At 38.1% G+C, this 22,331-nt stretch overlaps 1 protein-coding gene across 3 annotated transcripts; it reads right to left on the bottom strand.

Annotated features, from left to right (window-relative positions):
* Nucleotides 1–1,538: 1,538 nt before the first annotated feature.
* On the bottom strand, nt 1,539–22,112 carry rbm10 (RNA binding motif protein 10). 3 transcript variants are annotated; one of them, XM_053240571.1, is made up of 23 exons: nt 21,849–22,112; nt 20,770–20,821; nt 19,034–19,424; nt 17,674–17,835; nt 16,916–16,985; nt 15,341–15,414; nt 14,709–14,795; nt 13,767–13,827; nt 12,587–12,745; nt 12,205–12,365; nt 11,160–11,257; nt 10,456–10,543; nt 9,995–10,187; nt 9,819–9,910; nt 9,192–9,255; nt 8,857–8,948; nt 7,329–7,499; nt 7,078–7,230; nt 6,354–6,416; nt 5,671–5,850; nt 4,358–4,414; nt 3,029–3,104; nt 1,539–2,998 (listed from the first exon to the last, which is right to left on the bottom strand). In XM_053240571.1, exons 2-22 carry the CDS (start codon nt 20,784–20,786, stop codon nt 3,048–3,050), a joined length of 2,490 nt encoding a protein of 829 aa, XP_053096546.1. In that variant the 5' UTR covers nt 20,787–20,821; nt 21,849–22,112; the 3' UTR covers nt 1,539–2,998; nt 3,029–3,047. The 3 variants fall into 3 exon arrangements, with proteins under 3 accessions (XP_053096546.1, XP_034168142.2, XP_034168143.2); XM_034312251.2 differs by having other exon boundaries at nt 1,539–3,104; XM_034312252.2 differs by having other exon boundaries at nt 1,539–3,104; nt 17,674–17,832; nt 21,849–22,111.
* Between the last annotated feature and the right edge of the window lie 219 nt (nt 22,113–22,331).

Below are 22,331 nucleotides of genomic sequence, written 5' to 3'. Positions count from 1 at the left end.
GCTGTGTGGGATTTTACCTGCAGAGCGAGAAGAAGTGTAGTAAGTTCTCCAAAAAGCCTGGAACAATCTACCAGCTGATTTTCTTACAAACCTGCACCACAGCAAGCTTTTTGTAGAAATACTATGCTGTTTTAAACACAAAGAGAAATTAAGATTTCATTTTTTAATTGGTTTTATTTCCAGCTTCCTGTAATAATTTGCATATTAGACTGCGTAAGGCTTGCATCTTGATCACAGCTTAGATGTAACACTCCCTGAATCAGTCTTATAGAAGTACTGAAAAAGTCTGAGAATGGGGAAATGTGAATTTAGCACTGTGTTAACAAATTTAACTCAAACACCAAACTTCCATCATCAGAATCTGGGTGGATTTTGCACTGAACATGTATCATAAAAACGAACAGGACGATAACAATAACAGTGAATTATGTCTAAGAATTTATACACCAGTTAGTTCCGGTCCACTAATTCGATAGGACAAGCATCGTTCCAAGAGTGCTGAAATTTACTACACCACCACTGAGACCTTTCTCTCTGTGTATCACTGCGCTTGGCTGTATTCACTATGCAAATTTGCAATTCTAGCAATAGTTTATTACACTGAAACAGTTACTACGGGTCTGTGAGTCAGTCAGTCAATCAGTCTGGACGTTGCCATGGCAACACGAAATGCTCTGTATAGCTGTGGCTTCTCTGGGAACTATTTTCATTGACGGAGCAAAAAGTAAGCAAAATTCTTGGACATAACGTGTCTGAAATGTCAGTTACTCAACAATATTTTCTTGTTTATAGAACTAAAGCGATATCCCACTTGCAGTCGTGATTACCAACAGCCGCGCTGATATTCAGCACTGGTACAGCAGCACTCTTGCTCGTGTGTGATTGCTTTAATATCTAACACTGAGTTCTACAAAAGCTCGTAACTCGGAATTTCAAACCTCTGACCCAAGAAAACGCCCCCTTAACTAAGAATTCCTACTCGGGAAAGCCTGGAAGTTCTCATCAACCCCAGGATCAGCACACGACATCATGTCAACATGGCTGCTCACGCCATTAACAGTTAAATGCAATCCTGCTTTAATAGTTTAAATTAGAGTTTGCAGTCGTTTTTACTTTAGATTAATCAACACAGACACATTAACTGGGTAAATCTATTTAACTGACCATACAGTTCACTGTTCTGAAAGTAAATACATCATAAACCTGTTGCTAACAAAACACACGCTTTCATGTAGGGCTCCATGTTTTTTCCCCACTATGTTGCTTTAAAATGACATAATTCCGAGTTCAGACTTCGCTCTTCCGAGTTAAGATAAATACAGCAATATTTGTGTGATGGAAGCAGAACATTAAGGTTTTGCGCATGCACGAGACCTTTCTTGTGATTTATCAGCATGGATGAACGTTCAGTCGGTTGTCCTGGACCTCAGATGGTTCACGGCGATTTTATACACACACACACACACACACACACACACACACGCACACCTCATAATACAAGCACAGTGAAGAGACAGTGAAGCTCACGCTCTGATCAGTCACTTGTGGCGCGGTGTTCAATGCAGTCCAATGCTTTATTTTTCATTTATATAATGCTTTACATTTATAAACAATTAACAAGACCGGAATGACATAACTCTAATATCATTGCCTCTTTTCTTTTAAAATCTTTGCTCGTAAAACAGTTCATTAAAATGCATATAGACTTACAAAATACAAGTATGTCCTGGAGAGAAAATGTGTATGCATCGCTTTTTTCCCCTCCTGTGCATCCACAAGAAACCAGACACACCTTTGTTTCCCACTGGCTTTTTCATCTGATATGTATTTTCAGATTTAACACACTCCAGTTGAAACTGGACTATTTCTACTATTTGAATATGTTAATACACTTAGCTAGCTAACTAGCTCATCGTACCCTTGATTTAAATCATGTTGATTTAACTACTATTTATTGTTTGGCCAGCTGAGATAACGTTAATATGTTTTTCTTGCTAGTTTGCAAGATGACAGTTTTTTTAGTAAAAGAAACAAAACATGGACAATTCACTTGTCTTGTAGGCTAGCCAGTGAAAACGATTTATCACGCTAAAAGATTTATCGGGATTCGAAAGTGGAATATCGGTGCATGACTAATCTGTAATAAACGCAATCTGGCACAAAGAAGTTCATATACAGCACGGAGAGTAAACGTCTCTACTGTTCATTTTTTCACCAAAATGACTAAACACACACCTTGCTGCATAGACACTGTCGAAATTTTACACACAAAAGCGTAGGAAATTTTAATGAATAGGTTCACACTATGTAACAATCTGAAATAGTGTTATTCTATTCCATTCGCAGATATTGACATCTCAATGCGTTCAAATATTGCTACAATTTCTTTTTTTTTTTTTTTAAAAAAAAGGCATTTTTTTGTAATCCTGAATAATTTTGCCATCCCCCAAACAAAATAATAATAATAATAATAATCAAACCCTTATATGGCATCTAATGTTTTCACTTTTAAAAACAGACACTCATAATAACGGGAATTAATCAACCTTCTCCACACACACTGTCCATGAGAGGACTATGATTTAAAACAGTGACAAAGTAAAAATAATTATTAAAAAAAAAATCACAATTCTAAAATAGTCTTCACATCATAAACTATTTCTGATTGTTGTTGACATTACACTTTTTTTCTGAAAATAAAGGCTGAGATTTTTAAAACACCACACTGTGGTGAAAGTTTTTTTCAGTTATCAAACACACACACACCATTTTCCTCAGTGGATTCTTATTACTGAAGAATGCATTACTTAGCACTAAGAGAGATGCAGTGTTTGACTGTGTGCGAAATATTTTGATAAGAAAGAAGAAAGAAGAAAAAAGAAAAAAAAAAAAAAAAAAAAAAAGAAATCGATCCGAAGACGCTCCTAACACTCAGTGTTAATTATGGCTCTGTGTGACATGATATTGACTCTGTTAGTGCACTGTGAGTGTGAGTGTGAGTGTGTGTGTGTGTGTGTGTGTGTGTGTGTGTGTGTGTGTGTGTGCTGTCACATGGGACTGTATTTCCTCTTTTTGGCATCTGGTGTGTCACTCCTGTATTTCATCTACAGAAGAGAGATAAAAAAAAAAGAGTCATGTTTGTTGTTCACAGTGTAGAGCTACAATTTGAATGTAGACAAAAACAGTACAATAATGTAGACAAAATAATACAAAAACTGTATTTAATTATCCACAGGTATTGTTCTGGGGTCAAATCCCAGGATTGCATAAAAAATAAGATAAAGATAAGTGCTCAGCTCAGATTGGATTCTGCCTCACTTCCAAATTAGCCATTTTATTCTCCTCCCCTGTTCTTCCTCCTCAGGCTGCTCACCTGCCAGTTCCCGCCCACCTATCATACGACAGCTACCAACCAGGGAGGGTGAAGGCTAACGTGCTTCCTGTGTGACACGTGAAGCCATCCAGCCATCCAATCTTTTTAAACTGCTGCTCATGCTGTGTCACTGGGCAGCGTAACACACTCGGAGAAAAGCGCTATCTGCCCTCTAAATGTTAGGGGTGTAACAATGTAAAATCATGTCATGATGCATCATAATGCAAAGATGTGACGACGTGCACCATGGAAATGTGCGATTCACATCAGCATGCTAGTAATTATGCATGTAATGTAGTTGCACTGTTTGAACACCAGATGTTCCAATCTGCACAACACAGAGTTAAAATATACAGAGAGCAAATGGGTCGCGTTCTTTCTTGGAGAACCTGAACTATAACCAGAAATCATCTGGACTTGAGAAGTGACCGATGGCTCCGGATCACAACGAGTGATGTGCATTACAGGTTAAATGGTTACACAACCACATTATAACTGTTACAAAGAGCTCTTCAAGTCAAACATGGAAGTGGGGCATTTTAGCTGACTTTGGAGCTTTATTTCTGGTTAAAATGATGTCTCAAGTGCTGCTAGGGAGCTCATTATGTTTCAGTCGATCCTTTTCCCTGGGTCAGAGACTTTATTTATTCAATGAAATTTCAGAGAGAATTTATAAATTAATTTTTATGATATTGTGAACCTGTAGAACATTTCATTTTCAATATTAAACCTCTGTTCATAGAAATTTTTTATTTATTTCATTTTATACAAACAAAAATGCTCAGTCGTCAGAGGTTTTCTTCATTGTTCAAAATATACTAAGAATTGAATTGAATCAAATCGTGAAGCCAGTATTGTGAATCAAATCAAATCAAATCGTGACCGGAGTGTATCATTACACCCCTAGTAAACGTACATGTAAGGGTAAGTTAAAATGTTAAATAAATGATGGAAAGAGGGATGAGAGATCAAGGTTTTGCTCACCTGGCTCTCCATACTCTCCTGCAGTGCCTGGCGAGCTCTTCTCTGCTCAAGATTTTGCTAAAAAGCAAAGGAAATGTGTGAAAATCATTTCGTTTCAAAGCACTGAGGTAACTGAGGTATTTACTTCCCAAAACTTAATACTTAATTAATACTCTAATTTGACAGTTAATGCTGACACATTGTGATCTGGTTGGGTGCGAGCCAATTTTGGGTGTTTGTGTCCTGTTGCTCTTACTGTGATTTTATGAATTTAACGCACTGTGTTAGATAAAGCTGGTGGAGCGGCACAAAACAGGAGTGTGACATTTAAAATCTGATGGCACAGAGAGATTTATTCCAAAAATGCACATGCCTTACAACCTCTTGATACTGTCTCTTAAACAGACATAAGACAGTATTTTTCTTGTGCCATTTCTCACAACCCAGACTGGAAATACTACAAAATACTTTTAGCATCTCACTTAAACAACATCTAAATCCACACCAGCTGTGAGATGCATCCTATTTATTTATGTATGTGTGATGACCTGCATAAAAATCCATTAAAAAAATAACATCACTCTATTAAAACAACAAATCAAATTTCTCTCCCTTGCATGACTTTCATTTGCTGCTTTATGTTTACATCCGCTCTCAAAAGATGATCTTAAAGATGATCACTGAAAGATTCAACAACTCTGCATATGCCTGAATGAATAAAACTGCACATATTTTAAAGGGTTAAAGTGTTTTTATTGCAGTTGGAGCTGGTGTGACGCTGATTATGTAGATAAAGCTCTCGGGCAAGGTGCTTCAATTCTCCTGCCTTATGTAGTGGTTTGTTTTAAATAACAGACGTAGTATAGATCATTAGTTTCTTCTAATCATCTTTTTCAAATCTTTAACCAAGTGTTTGCTTGTAATTTGGAGCACTGATAAAAGCACAAAGTGAGAATTTGGCATTTATCAGGTTTTGGAGATAAACTATTAGATATAGCTCATATAGGTCAATATTTTATTGTGTTTATTCATCACTTAACATCCATGTTTTCTCTTTAATGCCTTTCCATCTCTCCACCAGCCTGTTATCAGTATATTTAACCTCTTGCACAGTTTTAAATGATTGTGGATTTTTGGATATTGTGGATTATAGTTATCCAAGCTTCCATGTTTGTAACAAGGAAGACAGACAACATTGTTGCTGTAAGTTCTGTCAGTCAGATGGTTATTTCTGCTTCTGACAATCCAGACAAAAATCTGGGTGATAATATAAAAATATCATGATAATTTAAGACATTTCTGTGATGTCGTGTGGAACAGCAGTAAATGTTTACCTTATGGAGCTCTGAGAGCTGCTGATGTCTGATTAAAGCCTCTTTACTGGGAAACTGTCTCCTGCAGAGTAAACACGCCAGTTTAGCCCAGTCTGTCATCCTCTCATCCCTCTCTCCTCTTCCATCCTCTCCATCTGTCTCTCCTCTGTACACTGCCGCTGAACTCTGAGGAGGAGGACTCTGAAACACACACACACACACACACACACACGCACACACAATAAGGAAATGGACAGACAGAATGATAGATAGAGCAGTCATGTTGCATAATATTACTCCGCAATAACAGTAATGTGAGAGAGGAAAAACAACAGGTTTCAAAGCAAAAAAAAAAAAAAAGTGAATGAGTAAAAATACAAATCAAATTTAACAAATTAAAAAAAAAAAACAAAAAAGGAAAACAGTTTAACTAACAGTGAGTAAAGAATGCAAGTACAACTCAGTGTAACAAATAAAAACTGATAAAGTGACTAAATGAAATAAAAAGAATAATAAAATCAATTTGTAAAAAAAAAATAATAACGGATGATTAAAATAGCCCTAATTACTGATGAAATGAAACAGAAATGCACACACTCTGGAGAAAAGCCAATTTTTTTTTAAAAAAATCAGGTTACGTGTTCTCTGCCAATACGTTGTCTTTTCTGTTTTAATCTGTTGGAAAAATACCAAATCCTGCTCACCTCTCTTTCTTCAGGATGTTGTATGTGCTCCGTCAGAATCTGCAGTCGCTCTGACAGAGCACCCTGTGTAAAATAAATCCATAATTTAAAGATTAAAATACACACACACACGCACGCACGCACCACTACCTTACAGTAGTCAAAAATTAAATTAATGAATTCTGCTAATGATTATATTGTCCACATAATTATTCCATAGCACTGCTGAATCGTTGAATCTGATTGATCAGAAGATGTTGATTAATTTTCTATAACAGCAGTACACAGTATTGCAGCTGCAAATTACAGCTTTACATTAATGCACTTGTTCTAATACATTATTGTTTCCATAGTAACATCTCGTTCACAGCGACTTGTATGGCAGATGCTCCACATAAACGAATAAAAAAGAGAAAATCGTTAATATGGTGAAGTCTTCTGCGAGGAGTCGCTTAGTTAACGCTTATGGAAGGAGACTCCAGTGTCAGAGATTAAGCTGTAAGTTTTCCACCATGGGAAAGTCTTCAGGAAGACAAGTATTGCGATTTACAGTTTCTCATCGACAAGCTGCATTTTTGTCCTAATAACCAAGAGAGAGAATAAAACGAAAGGCTGTTTACTGCTGTTATAACGTAAGTGATAACAGGAACTAACTTCAGCATTAAACTACATGCTGCTGTTCAGCACAGAGCACTGACTAAGTGCAACATCCCTGAAATGGAAATGATGATCACGTAATCTCTACCTTCTTCTCCAGAATGGCGTATCCGGCGTCTGCGCTAGCTGATTCTCGGCGCTCGTCTGCGAGTCGAGCCTGCGTGAGAGCGGAGGAGGCTGAGCGAATGCTCTCCTTCTGCCTGTTCATGCTTTTAGCCCAGCGTTCCATGTCTTTAGCAATCTGAAACAGAAGTGCACACAAACACACACAGTAAGCAATGCTGAACAATATTATATATTTATATCACTGTATGATGAATAGCGTTTGGTACAGCTCACCTGCTGTGCTGTCTTGGTTTTGGGTTTGTCCTTCTTGTCCTTGGTTGAAGTGGAGAGGTCAGAGGTTGTTGCCATGGCAGTGGGATCAGTGCCATCGTTAGGAGCAGGAATGTAGGTGTGTTTATCTCCATCCCAGTACATGTACTGCTGAGTGTGAGCGTTGTAGTAATACTGAGGGAGAAAAAAAAAAAAACAGAAAAGAGAAAAGTCAAATCATTTCGGTTATCACAAGTTCAGTTCCACCTATGAATCAGATTAAATCATATTATTATTGATATTAGTGTTAGATGTCTGACTCCAAAACCAAACTGGAGAAACTCTTTCTGTGGTGTTGCTGTCAACAAGGTAAGTGTGTGTCAGGAAGTTCTTTCCCCAGGCGAGCGAAACCATACAGCTGGCAGACGCTGACACACAACATGCAATAACAAAAAACTGCTCTTTATTATTATTATCATTATCATCATCATCAACGTGTTCGTTCTGACGTGAAGTTAATGTTACCACCCTAAAATCTGAGCATTTATTAAAGATCAGCCCATTATACTTTTTATCCGTTTACAGGTACATTTAATGTAGTGGACGATACTGCAAGTGTAAACAGCCATTCCCTCAAACGACACGTGTCAGAAAACTTAAACTTACAGCTTTACCTCCGACTGTTACAAACTGCTGACACTGGAGACTTCTTCCATACATGTTAAATTATTTTCTCCTTATAGAAAACAGTGCTGAATGCTTCTGTTATAGAAAAGTAGTTAATACCTGACCAATCAGATTGGAAAATTCAACCATGTGGTGGTATAAATACAAAAGAAACGAGGAAACGTAGAAAGATAAGGAGCTCTAACAGTTCCAACGGTTCTAGCAAGAGTACCAAGAAGAACCCTCAGGAGGATAAGCACCCTAAATTATCTAATAAGCCTTTGGACCTATGGTGAGAAACACTTTACTACGTCACACATAAAAACATGTCATGGCTAAAGGACTACATTGTTAACATTACTTTTTTGCCAAATTAGAGATCGGTGTCTTCTAACATGAACCACTTTGCAATGATTGCCTCATTTTCCCACAAGAAATTAAGGATCATACCATTAGTGCATGATCACAGGGTGAAAAGTCAAGCTGCACATCACACCTTTAACAGCAAAGCTTCGTTTAAGTGCATGCAGATCCACCTAATGCATTACATTAAAGTATTCCTCGCTGTAAAGAGCGTGAATGAGATCGCACTCTCCTTTCAGAACTACTCTGAGCGTGTGTGTGTACATAATACACACTCACACCCAGGCTTTTTGACAAGTACATTTCCTATTTCACTGCAGTTTTATTAAGCATTGTAAATTGCCGGCTGTGCAAAATTGCAGGCTGTGTGTTTGTGCTTTCCCAACTTATAATATAAACACTCTCTCAGATGAAGCTAAAATCTGGCAAATTTAAATACTACCGCAGCAGGGTCAAGCCTGAACTCCAAAAATTAGCAATATTCAGTTTAATATTGCAGAAAAAAATTAGGAGAGTATTTTACCTGGGAGTTGGGATCGTAGTAAAGTCCAGTTAGAGGATCATAGTAATAAGCTGAGCTTTCATCATACTGATATGTGGACACATCTGGATCAGCTGAAACAACAAAATACAACTAATCAACCAAATTAATTAAATAAAAAACACCACCCTTTCCTGTGTGCTCAGCTCAGGATGGAACAGCCAGTCGCATATAGAGCAATCATTAGTGATGAAACATTACTGCAAAAAAAAAAAAAAAAAAAAAAAAAAAGTGAAGATGCCTCGGGTTTATCTTTTAGACCTAAAAGCTTTCTGTAAATCCATCCCTGATTGGGTGGAGATAAAGCAGGAACTCACGGTACTGCTGACGCTCATATGCTGTTCCTGGGGTGGCAGGCTGAGGCCTTCCAACAATCTCGACCTACACACACACACACACACACACACACACACACACACACACAGACACAGACACACAGACACACAGATAAGCAAGCTATGCTGCTATAGTTACTGAAAATCATTAAGGTGACAAAAGAAGGTTTAAGTGAACAAGTGAATCATTTAATGAATCATTAAGCAAGTGATTCACTTGTTCATTTACAAAAGAAGGCTTGCTTGAATGAACAAGTCAATAATTTAGCGAATCATTTAGCTAATTTGTTAATTTACACAAAGCTAAGGCCTGGTTTATATTTCCGACATTGACATTTATTCATATTGCAGACACTTTTTCCAAAGAGACTGACAATTTAGGTGAACAGATGAGGGTTAAGAGCCCGAAACTCAAATTTACACTACGTTAGAAATGTATTTGTTGCACTGTTACGCTGAAACCACTGAGGAAATAGTCACAACTGGTAACAACTGACTAACACACAACACTGATGACACACTCAGTGCGCTGTTAGGATGTTGGAGGTGCACACGTCAGCCCATCTGCACCTCTGTGCACTTCACTTTGTGGTGTGTGGGTATTTGTACCTGGTTTGGCTGTGTACTGACGACTTGTGAGTGTGTCTGTGTGAGCGCAGTACTGACAGTTGCACCTTCGGTTACTGCGGGAACAAGCGCAGCTAAAGAAAAACAAATACACACATTACTAAAGATAATTAAAACAGTTCTTATTAGTGTACATAATTTTCCCTTCTGTATCTCACCTGTAGTCACGTTCCCCCCTTCGTAGGCACCTATTAACCCTGGGGCAGAATTTGTCACGGGGCCTGTCCCGATAACAGCCCCGGCCCCTTGATAGCTGACTGCCTCTGCGGCAACGCCTTCCGGTCTCTGCTGCGTGAACGCAGATGTTGCTGCCCCCTGCTGGTACACACTCACATCTCCTCCTGCAGAAAGCTGATGTGTGAAACAGGAAACCAAGTTAACTCTTAGATATTCTCTTAGATAACTCTTAGATAGTCGAAACATGTCGATTTTATTTTTATTTTAAGGTGTCAAAATGGTTAAGGTATTAGAAGATTACAATTAAACAGCAGACTCGTGCAAATGATTCACAGGAAAAATGAATCAGATTCATTTCAGTTTCTCCGTGATTGATCTGCAGTATGTCTGTCTGTGTGTGTGTGTGTGTGTGTGTGTGTGTGTGTGTGTGTGTGAGTGAGACCTGGGAAACAGCCCACTGTGCCGCAGCAATGGCTGTACTCGCTACTGTAGCTGCACTCACACGACTGCTGTCAGTCACACACACCTCTCTGAGAGGGAGACAGAATAAAAGAGATAAAGAAAAGGACAGAGAAAAAGGAAGCGAGAAGTTATTATTATTGTTCCTATAGCATGTGTTACTCTTTCTGAATCTCACCATCTACTGCACTACACACAGCGTTTTTTTTTCCTAGGTGGATTAATTAGCGTGCATGGCTCAAACACGACCTCTTCAGAATCAGACCCTGGCAGGTACGGAAGGCGGAAGAACAGACCACAGCAAGCGAAAAAGTCCAGCGCATATAACTCGCTCTCTAGCACAACACGCAATCATGTTGTGGTTTAACATGCTGTGAAAAAGACGTGTGACGTGAACAAAAAACACCACAGCTCATAGCCAAACCCTGCTACCTCAGACATGTTCTTTTTGAAAAGGATAACGACTATAACCAAATCATCCACTATGTGGGAATTTATATATTTCATATTACATTATTTTTGCTACCACTCTTTAGCCTTGTCAGTTAGTTTCTCCATGCAAATAAAACATGGGACTGGTTAATGTGTTGCTCTTTCTGCCCTTTATGGATCTTGCCAATATAGATGGATTATGAGGCTTTGTTGAGTTTCTAAAGTCCCGTGTGTACTCGTGGGAGGTTTTTGTACCGTTTTGAGCCCTTGGCGAACTCCACAGTCACAGTTTTCCCATCGATGGACAGCGGAGGCTGAAGAGCCTGAAGGATCTGCAGCAGCTGAGACGCCTCCTGCGAGACAAACACAGCCTGGTCAATGAAACAAATCAGCAGGAGCTGTAATTGGGATAAAAACTTGTACTTGTGAAGTGCCAAAGAAATTATCAATATTAATTTGTGATCATTTTTTGTGGCAGAGATCGGCCCAATAAAGGCTCTAATCCTGGCCAACGAATGGGTTTCGAATCTGTGTTCTAAATTACATTTATACCACAACTGAGCTGAACGGTTACGAGAGGAGCTAGTCTATTTTATTCTACTAGGGGCAAAATAAACTTCATTTCATTAGCAAGCTGAAAATGTGACTCTTGTCTCTTTCCAAAAAAAGTAATAACAATAATAATAATAATAATAATAATAATAATAATAATAATTTAAGGGATTTACAGTGACAGTGGTGAATATTTGCAATCACAATGTTTATGCATTTTTTAATACATAAATAATTTTGCAAACTACATTTATTTTCTGCTCACTTCATTATTATGGGCAATTTTGTGTAGATTTGTGACGTAATATAGTCACAAGTTAATGATGGCGGGGTGAATACTTATGTAAGGCATATGTTTTTTTTTTTTTGTTTTTTTTTTTTTAAACACGTGTATGTTCACCTTTTTTGGATCATACCTTTTTGTTAATGTCTTTGTACATTCAGAATATACCTTTCAGATAAATGAACACAATTATGTGTTATTGGTCTACTAATAAGCTGATTTTTTTTTTGGTCCGGGCCACTTGACATTGGACTGATTGTAATGTGGTCCATTAACTAAAGGAGTTTGTTTGCTGGTTGCTCAAAACTTTCTCAGCGTTAACTTTACAGAACCTCAACACTGACTGACTTTATTTAGTAAATGATATACTGATTAGGCCCTTAAATTATTAGTGCCTTCGAACTGGTAGCACATTTCAAGACTGAGTAATATTATACAATAATATTGCAGGTGGCGATTCTGTACCACGATGGTGGTGAGCTGTACGAAGGCGAATCCACGATTCAGCTGCGTCTGTTTGTCTTTAATGAGCCGGACGTTGGAGGAAGAGAGAGTAGCGAACGGCGCCAGAGATGACAAAATCGCCTCCAATGTGGTGTGAGGACCAAGATTCCTGAGGATTAGGGCTAAGAACACACACACACACACACACGCGCGCACACATTAAGGATACAATTAAAGAAACCTATTAAACATTATTATAACAGGGCAATGTCAACAGTTCTTATCCCATCAGTTTCCAACACACGTTTTCTTTATCCACAGCACTGAACAAATCAAATCAAAATCCAAAAAAAAAAAACTCTAGAATAAAAGCGAGGTGTGTAATCAGGTCAGAGGGACGTACTGTCGTTTGCTGCCTCTGCGGTCTGAGATGAAGTGGAGATGTTAAGCAGAGGGGTGGCTGTCTGATAGATGGTAGGAAGAGGCAGTAAGCCCTGTGATGAGTCCTTTGACTGCCTCGGGGGTAAATCTTTTTGCAGCATGGGCAGTTTGTGCTCAGCATCTAAAGAGAAAAAAAGGAAGTTTCACCTGCTCTATACAGATACATTCATCCCATGCTCTAAAACTAAAAGCTTACTAGAACTTAATACTGAAGCTACACAAATCTACAGATATAGAAAAAGGTTTTTTTAAAATATAATTTGACACATGTTCCACTTTTAAACTAAACTTGAGAATTCAACAGCGCTGTGCTATAAACATAATTCCTTGATCCATGTTACAGATATGCAGCCATTATAAATGGCAAAAGACGAAGGATTAACACAGGGGTTCCCAAACTAGAGGTCATGACCTCTACGGGGTCACAAAAGAAACTCACAATTTCCTCTTTTGCTTCATTTAATTATTTTGCTAATGAATATTAGAAATAATAGAAATAGAAAGATCGTTTGTGCCAATATTTTGAAATGTTACTCAGAGTCAAATTCAGACAAGGCACATTTAAATTAATAGGGAACATATTATTTTAGTCTTTGTCACCGTCCTGATGTACTGCACTAGTGTAGGTCAGTTTTTAAAAAATAAATAAAGAAATAAATAAATAAAAAAAGGACAAAGTTCCCTGTCCATCTACCTCCGCTAAACAAATTAGCATTGTGTCTCAAATCGCATACTTATGTGCTATTCTAGACTGGTTTCCTAACCGGTTTTCCTACTACAGTTACGGTATGAATCTTAAAAAACAATCATCTCACCTTCAAACCTACCAAAAGATCTGTGTTGCGTACAAGTCATCTGGATTTTCCAGATTAGTAAATACTTTTGAACATAAAGTTAGAGTTTTAGATTTTAGATACGGCCCATGACAATGATTACGGCGACAGTGGAAAGCTTTCAGAGACACAGAGCTGGTCAGTGAGTTTATCGCTGTGCTTGGGGTTGCAAAAATTCATAATGGCCATTTGGTGGTGTTTGCCCAAACAGTTTAGGAATCCCTGGATTAGCACGAAAAAAATATGCACATAGATCATAAAGTATATAGGATGTGTGTGTTTTCCCCTCTTTTTTTTTTTTTTTTTTACCTGATTTTGGAACTCCACATTTGAAACATTTCTCCCTTCGCTTGAAGTTCTGCACTCCACACTGAAATGCACCAGACAACATATTAGCCAAAACTAAACCAGGCATAAATGAGCGTGGCCACACACTAGGCCACACACTAGGCCATTTGTTACATGAAATACTGCAGCATTCAACACCAAAATATCATCACTATCAGCATTCAAGGTGTAGGAAGGCTGGACAATGAGTCATATTTTAATTATGATCACAATATTTGGGTTCCTCCATTTTGAATTCTCGAAACAGAAAGTGTAATTCAAATCACAAGTTTATATTAACACACTTATTTTAATGTTATCGTTTCTATAGTAACAGCTCGTTCAAAAACTCCACATAAAAGGACAAAAAACGTGTGTGAATGTTCATATGGTTTTCTGTTTTCTGTGAGGAAACGTTTACATATCATTTATGGAAGGAGTCTCCAGTGTAAGAGTCAGCTGTGAAGCTGTAACTTTTTGAAACTATATAGATTTCGGACATGGGAAAGTCTTTGTGGTTTGATAACTTGTTTCATGGACATTCCACAGCATTAATCATAACTACAAATGGATAAAAAGTATGATGTGTTGTTCTTTAATAAACAAAAAAAAATTGTAACTCTTGGCAAATTGCTGTGAAATAGGAAGAATGAAACACTTCATGATGTGCTGGTATTGGAAAGTAATCAACTTTGGGATGACAGTAACAACTCACTTCATCACACGTCCCCATCGTTGATTATTTTCCTATAACGGCATTCATCAAAGTGTTTTATTCCGTACATAATCATCTGTCATGCAATTCCATTTTCTTCCTTCAGCAAACAAGAATAATGCACATTTCGACACATAACTATAAAAAAAAATGAAGAAAAGACATTTAGATAACTGTGTGTGTGTGTGTGTGTGTGTGTGTGTGTGTACCTTGTTACAGAGCCAGTCCTCGTTAGCGCGTGGCTTTGGGTCACTGTAGTGCATAGACACTCTGTGTCCCAGAACAGTGAGCACTCTCTGATGGACGGAAAAAGAATGAGAGAAGGAGGGGAGAAGACAAAATATGGCAGTCAGGGTCAAAAAAAGAAAAAACACTACAGACCTCAGCTCACAGAAAGAGAGAGAGAGAGAGAGAGAGCAAGAGAGAGAGAGAGAGAGAGAGAGAGAGAGAGACAGCGAGAGATCACCTTCAGCCAGAGAAAAATGGGACGGACGTGCCAGCCTCTCTCTCGGCCATTACCACTTCACCACCCCTCGACTTCAGGGGTAACACACGAAATAAACCCGCGTTTCTTTCACATCCAATCCACAACACGTCTTTCTGAACGGGCGAGGAGAGACGCCTCCTTGTCCTGATTGGTCGAGTGTTGGTGGTTCACATATACCAAAATTTACCATAAAGGCCATAACTTGAAGGTACTCTATTATATAAATTATACAATTTCTTATAACAGCAAAGCAAAAATTTTATGTATTACCATAGCTTGAAGAAAAACACTCCAGTGACTATCTGTGTGCGCGTATGTGTGTGTGTGCGTGTGTGTGTCTGTGTGTGAAGTGACCTGGTTGGTCTCCATCCAGCGGCTGGCCTCCTGCAAGTGATTAAACTCGACGAAGGCGAATCCTCGGCTCTGACCTGCACACACAGCGCCGAGCCACAACAACACAACACAAGATCGCAGTGAGGGGTTAATGCACTCACTCGGACAGAGAGAGAGAGAGAGAGAGAGAGAGAGAGAGAGAGAGGTTTTGTGTGTGAGTGTGTGCGCATTAAGAATGCGAGATGGAATAGATAGAGACCCACTGGTTTAGATTCACTAATTGCTTTGTTAACAGACAGACTGTAACCACACACACACACACACACACACACACACACACACACACACACACAAGAAAAACTTGATATAGTCAGTCAGATTTTGCCAAAACCTCAAACTTTCAAACTCAACTTAAATGGGTTGTGTTTCCTCCACATTCTGCCTCATGTACAGTTGTGTTATTCTTACTGAGAGAGGCTCTTCCTCTGCTGCCTCCTGCTCTTTACACAAAATTAACGCTTAAAGTGAAAAGGAAACGAACGACCCAACACGCAACACGGGCCTGAGTGTGTGTTAAGAAGTGGACAGACCGAATTCACATAGCAGGAATAAAATGTTTTGGATGCAATAGCACAAAAATCCAATTTGCTTCCTTTAGTACAGCTTTTCCACTGAACAGCGTGGCTCTGGACGATGTGTATCCTGACTGAGTGTGTGTGCTGTTTTTGACCACATAAACCTACCGTGAAAGTAGGAGTGTCTTTGGTGGTGATTTTATTTATGACGTGTTCGACTTACCTCGGAAGCACGAGCACGGAATTGTGTCATTTTTGACCTCCGTGTGTTTGAGCTAAAAAGTAGGGGGAAAAAACATGGAAGGCTCCAAGTTCTTTTTTCCTTAGCTACAAGCTAGCCAGCTAACTGTGATGAGTGATGTATATTTTCCTCCTCAAACTGTGTAGTCAGTGTTACAGATTGAACAAGCAAATATGTCTGTATGTTACTGATCTAAAGCAAATACTTGTATATACAGTACACAGTATAACTCTTGAGCTGCCATTTTGATTTAACGTCGCTTGCTGAACTCAGGGTTTAGGGGGTTTTCAAATAGGAATTCCGAGTTCTCTGATTTTTCCTAGCCGGAGATTGGAAATTCCAAGTTATAAGTTTGAGTCGAACGCAGCACTAGATTAGATGAAGCAGAACTCAACTCCTGAGCAACGTGTATTATCTGGAGGGTAGTTATGGTTCAATAACGCTCCACAGAGCAGCGCAGACTGTAATGGAGGCGACATCATCTGCGATGCTTCACCTCCTAACGTGAACATGGCTTTCGGAGTGTGTGTCATTCTGGACACATGACGACTCAGAAATGGAAGATGCAGGAGGACGTGACTGTGAAAATATTTACGCATCCAGAGAATACACACATAAGACATAAGAGTCTAAAAAAAAAAAAAAAAGACCTACAGTTTAAAAAGCGTTTCCCAAAACTCATTATTGGAATTAAAAAAAATAAATAAATACATGAACCTATCTGCTGGATTGAGAGTTTGAAAACAAAAGCCAAAAGGCCTCATGGGAAAATTTTCTCACCTGAGGATTTGTTCCTCATCAGTCGAACATCTCGAGGCTGAATCCCCTGAACCTGGAGCAGGGCTCGGATCTGACACACACACACACACACACACACACACACACACACACACATGACTCCCAGTGAATATAAAATATAAACTTGTAAAAATAGTACAATGTATCAATATATTATTAATTTCATACATGTAAGATAAAATTTAAATAAATATATATAAATCGTATGCATACAATAAATAAATAAAAAAGAATTTTAAAAAACGCATAGAGAAGTAGGTTATCATTGAATTATTTTTGATACATTGTAAAATTTATTGAAATTAAATCCAAAAAATTAAATTTAACAACTTAATATATGAATGTCTTTTAAAAAAATATATCTGAACTGCTATACATATACATATATAAGAAATTCATATATTAAGTTGTTTATTTATTTATTTAAATTTAATTTTTTGGATTTAATTTATATATATATATATATATATATATATATATATATATATATATATATATATTTTAACAAATTAATTTAAATCAAATAATAAAAAGCAAGTACAATATAAATACTTTTATTGTTTAACAATTATTTTATTTTTAAATTATTCCAATAATTCAGTTTTTTTTTTAAAAAATCACAAAAACATTTATAATTTTATCTGAATGAATGATAAATGTTGGACCTTTTAGATGAGATTGTGTGTGTGTGTGTGTGTGTGTGTGTGTGTGTATGTGTGTGTGTGTGTGTGTGTGTGTACCTCGTTGGCGGTGGCGTCGGGTGGTAGCATCCTCAGCATGATGATGTTGCTTGGTTTCTGGTCTTCAGCTCTGTAATCCTGATCACGCAGCTCGGCGTCCTCTACACTCGACTCCGTCCTGTATCTCATCTCTCCGTCCTCATCCCTCCATCCAGACTGCTGCTGGAGAGGAGGAGAGTGAAAAGACGTAAAGATTAGGAGATTCTTCTAATTACTGTCACATCTCAGATTTCCTTACTAACCATTATTAAAGAAAGGAATGTTTAGAAACAGTCCCACCTGCCTAATTTATTTGACCCACATTTATAAAACACTATTACAATTTTGTTAAATTATATTTTTTTAATTAGTTTTTCTACTACTGTCCAAAAACAGTTAGCTAAATAACTAAAACTAATGGCTTTAGTGTTGCTAGGATGACTGCTAGGGTGTTGCTATGGTATTCCAGATGTTGCTAGGGTGTTGCGAGATGGTGGCAATGGTATTCCAGATGTTGCTAGGGTGTTGCGAGATGGTGGCTATGATATTCCAGATGTTGCTAGGGTGTTGCGAGATGGTGGCTATGATATTCCAGATGTTGCGAGATGGTGGCTATGATATTCCAGATGTTGCTAGGGTGTTGCGAGATGGTGGCTATGATATTCCAGATGTTGCGAGATGGTGGCTATGATATTCCAGATGTTGCTAGGGTGTTGCGAGATGGTGGCTATGGTGTTCCAGATGTTGCTACAATGTTGTGAAATTGTTGCTAATGTGTTCCATGTGGTTTCAAGAAAGAAAGGAACAAGAAAGAAAGAAAGAAAGAAAGAAAGAGTATTATTTATGCATGTATCAGTGAGCTGTATACACTGTGAGCGCTTTACTGTGTGAAAGAGAAACGCTGCTGAACTTTTCGGCAAATAAAATTTGCCTGTGATTTTTGAAAGTGGTTTTAAACTTTTAAAGACACATTTAAAGCTATCTATTAAGCAAATCTTCAGCCCTTGTTGAACATAATGTCTTACAAACAGCAAACAAACTCTCTAGCTAAAGTTAAATGTTCACAGAATGAGTACTTCGTCTGATTTTTGTGAAGAAAGAAGGAAAAAAAATCTGATGTGGCTGAGTTTAACTGAAATTGCAATCTCCTCCCAGGCAGCAGGGGGCGCTAAACATTGTAAATAACGTGCATCTGAGGAAAATTCTGTAAAAGCCTTCACTAACTGATAAAACAGAAACAAGTATCGACACATCATTTTATACATCTATAAAACACTCAGCCTTTTGAACTATTTTTTTCTGAATAATAATAGTTTTTAACAATAATAATTATTTAACGTTAATAATTATTATTAACGATAACGCTTCCCATGATTCCCACCCTTCTTGATCCGACACTTCTGGAATATTTTTCCTCCTCTGCTTGTCCTCCGTCTCTCCTCCACTCTTCTGATCTGCGTCTGTAGCGCTCGTAGTCTCGCACGTCGTGGACATCGTGCTCGTCCTTGAACCGAAAGTCTCTTTCCTCCTGCTCGAAGTGTGCGTGGGAATTTGAAAAGCCGCTGCCTCGTCGGTGTCCGTCTCCGCCTTCTCGGTTTCCTCTTGCTCTGAACCGATTTTCATCACCGAAATCACCGCGTCCGTGCTGTCTGTCTTTACTTAAGCCTTCGCTTTCGTTATATCCACTGTCGTGCGAGTATCCGCGGTAGTCCACGTCCCTATAATCATGATCCTTGTTTTCCGTATATCCCATACGATCACAGCGTCCGCTCCTGTGACCCGAACAGAAACAGTTAGAGGTCGCCAAACACTACAACACACACAGCTGGATTAAAACTGCTTTAACACACCAAAGATACATTTTGGACAAGAATGAAATGTACAAAAATGTCTCCTGTGCTCTAAATGTGGACGATCAGCCAGGATATGCTCGATGTGAACCGTTTTCAAATGTTATGTAGCTACCAGCTAAGCATCATACAAACACACAAAATTTTTAGCAAAGTTGTGCATAAATGTTTACGTAAGCCAAAGATCAAACTAAAACTTTAGCATACGCATGCATATGTTGCTGATCCGTGTAGTGCAAAGCGCGTTCCTGACACATCTCATTTACATTTAGCGACGCCCACAAAACTCCATAAAAGGTAAAGTGCACAGACGGCTGGGAGCACGAAATGAACAATCAGGGTAAAAGCTGAAAGACAGAAGTGGACATTATTTTGGTCCACTACTATGGCAAAAAAATATATTTAACAATATATAACAAGCGAGCGATAAATCTTCCATCAGCTGAGACGTCTGTTTACGGCTCTGAGACGTCTGTTTACGGCTCTGAGACGTCTGTTTACGGCTCTGAGACGTCTGTTTACGGCTCTGAGACGTCTGTTTACCCAACCGGCCCACACTCTGGTTAAACAGCGCCGTTTCTTTTGTAATAACTGACCGATTAGTTTTATAAGTCTTAATTTATGGGTTTGTGTTGGCTCACTTTCTTTATTTTTTTATATTCTTTAATTAATGCAATAACATAAAACGACTAGTTTTCACATAATGTTCTCGATGGTACTCTTAGTCCCTGACCAAGTGAACTAGCACGAGGAGTTTATGATCACGCCGTAAATGTAATAAAAATAAGCAAATTAAACTCGACGGTATAATCCAGATATAAAAGTGCAGTAATGATCTGAAGTCAATTGAGTAGAGGTTTATATTAGTTAGTCTTCTTATGTGTAAATTTACACACACTCAGGAGCACGAGTAGGATACGAACGTTTTTTTTTTTTGTTTGTTTTCGAATTTGAGGGATTTTCATGAATACCAAATTTCTTGTGTAAACTCTCACTTTACACGTAAATCTGTTCATATCCAGTTTGATAAATGAGGCCAAATGTTTGGATCAATAATATAAGGGTGAGTCAGATGAAAACCTTAATATTTTTATTTTGCATTGTTTACTGTAAATCGGTGTCACAAGTGTGTATCAATTACTATTTCATTCAATGCAAGTATTCCAGCAAAAAAAGTCTTCCAGTAGCGCGTGCAGCTGACTCACCCTCATACAATTTGTAAAAAGTTTTATAAAAATAACAGAATATCAAAGGACGTTTCACTCACCGCCTCCCATAATCCATGATCAGTAACAGGATCGGATCAGCGTCTCCTTCTCCTAACACAATAACACACAACACACTCCATTTATTTAAGAAATTTCTACCCCAGCACTGCTGAATTCTTGACTTTGATCAGTCAGAAGGTGGTGATGAAGTAAGAAATAAAACACAGCAGCGTTTGCTGTGATGCGGTTCCACGTAAACCGGGGACTTCACAACTGCAACGTTGATTATTTTCCAAACACAGCACATCCTGAAGTGGCCTATTCCATTTATACTACATCAATTTGCCAATTATTACATTTTCATATTAGTTAAAAAATGCTGTGTGACATTTTTTATCCATTTATAGGTACATTTAATGTTGTGGAACAAGTCTGGGAAACAAGCTGGCTCCTGTTATCACGTATTTTTCTCTCACTTTAAGTTAAGGAAAGGAAAAAAAAGAAATCCAGTCAGATAGTTGTGATCAGGAAAGACAGTTAGTTAGCTGATAAGAGCAAACTTGATTAGTTAGATGCTCGGCTAGTTAAATTAGTAACTTCAAGAACTGTAAAGCTATCTAGTAAATAAGACTGTTAGAAAGCTAAATAGCTAGCTATTACCAGTCACAGCTAATACAGTTAGCTAGCTAGTTATTAGTTAGATAGCTGGTAAAATGTTTAAGAAAGTAGAGTCAGCTAGTTTGTAACTAACTATTGATAACCGACATTAAAGTGAGCTAATGGACATCAATAAAGTCTAGCTAATATAATTACTTAGCTTGATACGTGCTAACGCTAGCTTGCTAATATAAAGAAAACTAGTTAACTGTCTACATAGTTAGCACTCTAGCTAGTACTAACTAACAGTAGGTGATGTTAACTAATAATAATTCAGTTATTAATATAAACAATTTGTATTAAATGTGAAGAAGGCTTGCTAGCTAACAATACACCGTAGCATTAGCCTAGCAACGTTTCTATGGTCGTGTATATAGCATTGTTAACTTTACTAGCCAGCTAAATAACCGCTTAAAGGTTAAATATGATGTCAAGGTAAAAAAATGTCGTTAATAAGCACTTGTGGTCTTTAAGCTCTTACCGTTATTAAATAAAAAGGTGTGTTTTTTGATGTTTGGGAGATTCCGCGTTCATATGCGCAGTGTAGCTAACTGTAGCTAACAGCAGGGTTGCCAGATCTCAACGAAATCACCACTTCTGCACAAGGCAACACTCAGAGACGTGCTGTTGCAGGAAAATAATCAACGACGAGGTGTTGCTGGCGATGAAGCAGAGCTACCCTTAGCATTCCAGAGCTGATTGTTTTCCTATAACAGCACGCCAGGAAGTGTTTTATTCCTCTTATACCACAGCACTTTGCCACTGATTAACAATTTAAATGTACTGTATCAGTGAATGACGTCATGCTTTTTTTTTTTATCCACTTACAGTTACATTTAATGTCATGGAGGGTGGGATGTGCAATTGCTTTAGTGCTCTTTGGCACAAATTCTACAAGTCTCTGGAGGGAGGAAAAAGATTTCCCTCACTTGGTGTTTTGATGATGGTGGAGTTCAGTGCTGTC

The sequence above is a fragment of the Pangasianodon hypophthalmus genome, chromosome 16 (assembly GCF_027358585.1).
Source record: "Pangasianodon hypophthalmus isolate fPanHyp1 chromosome 16, fPanHyp1.pri, whole genome shotgun sequence".
Taxonomy (NCBI): Eukaryota; Metazoa; Chordata; class Actinopteri; order Siluriformes; family Pangasiidae; genus Pangasianodon; species Pangasianodon hypophthalmus.
Note: the sequence above shows the minus strand (reverse complement) of the source record. Positions and strands in the feature narration are given on the sequence as shown.

Bases quoted from the DNA above. Each gene is read 5' to 3' on its own strand.
- rbm10 (XM_034312251.2), bottom strand. The intron at 9,256-9,818 runs GTACAAATACCC...GTGTGTGTGTAG, and splicing joins TCAGTACACAGCCAAACCAG to GTCGAGATTGTTGGAAGGCC. The intron at 4,415-5,670 runs GTAAACATTTAC...TTTGCTTTTTAG, and splicing joins AGCTCTCAGAGCTCCATAAG to CAAAATCTTGAGCAGAGAAG.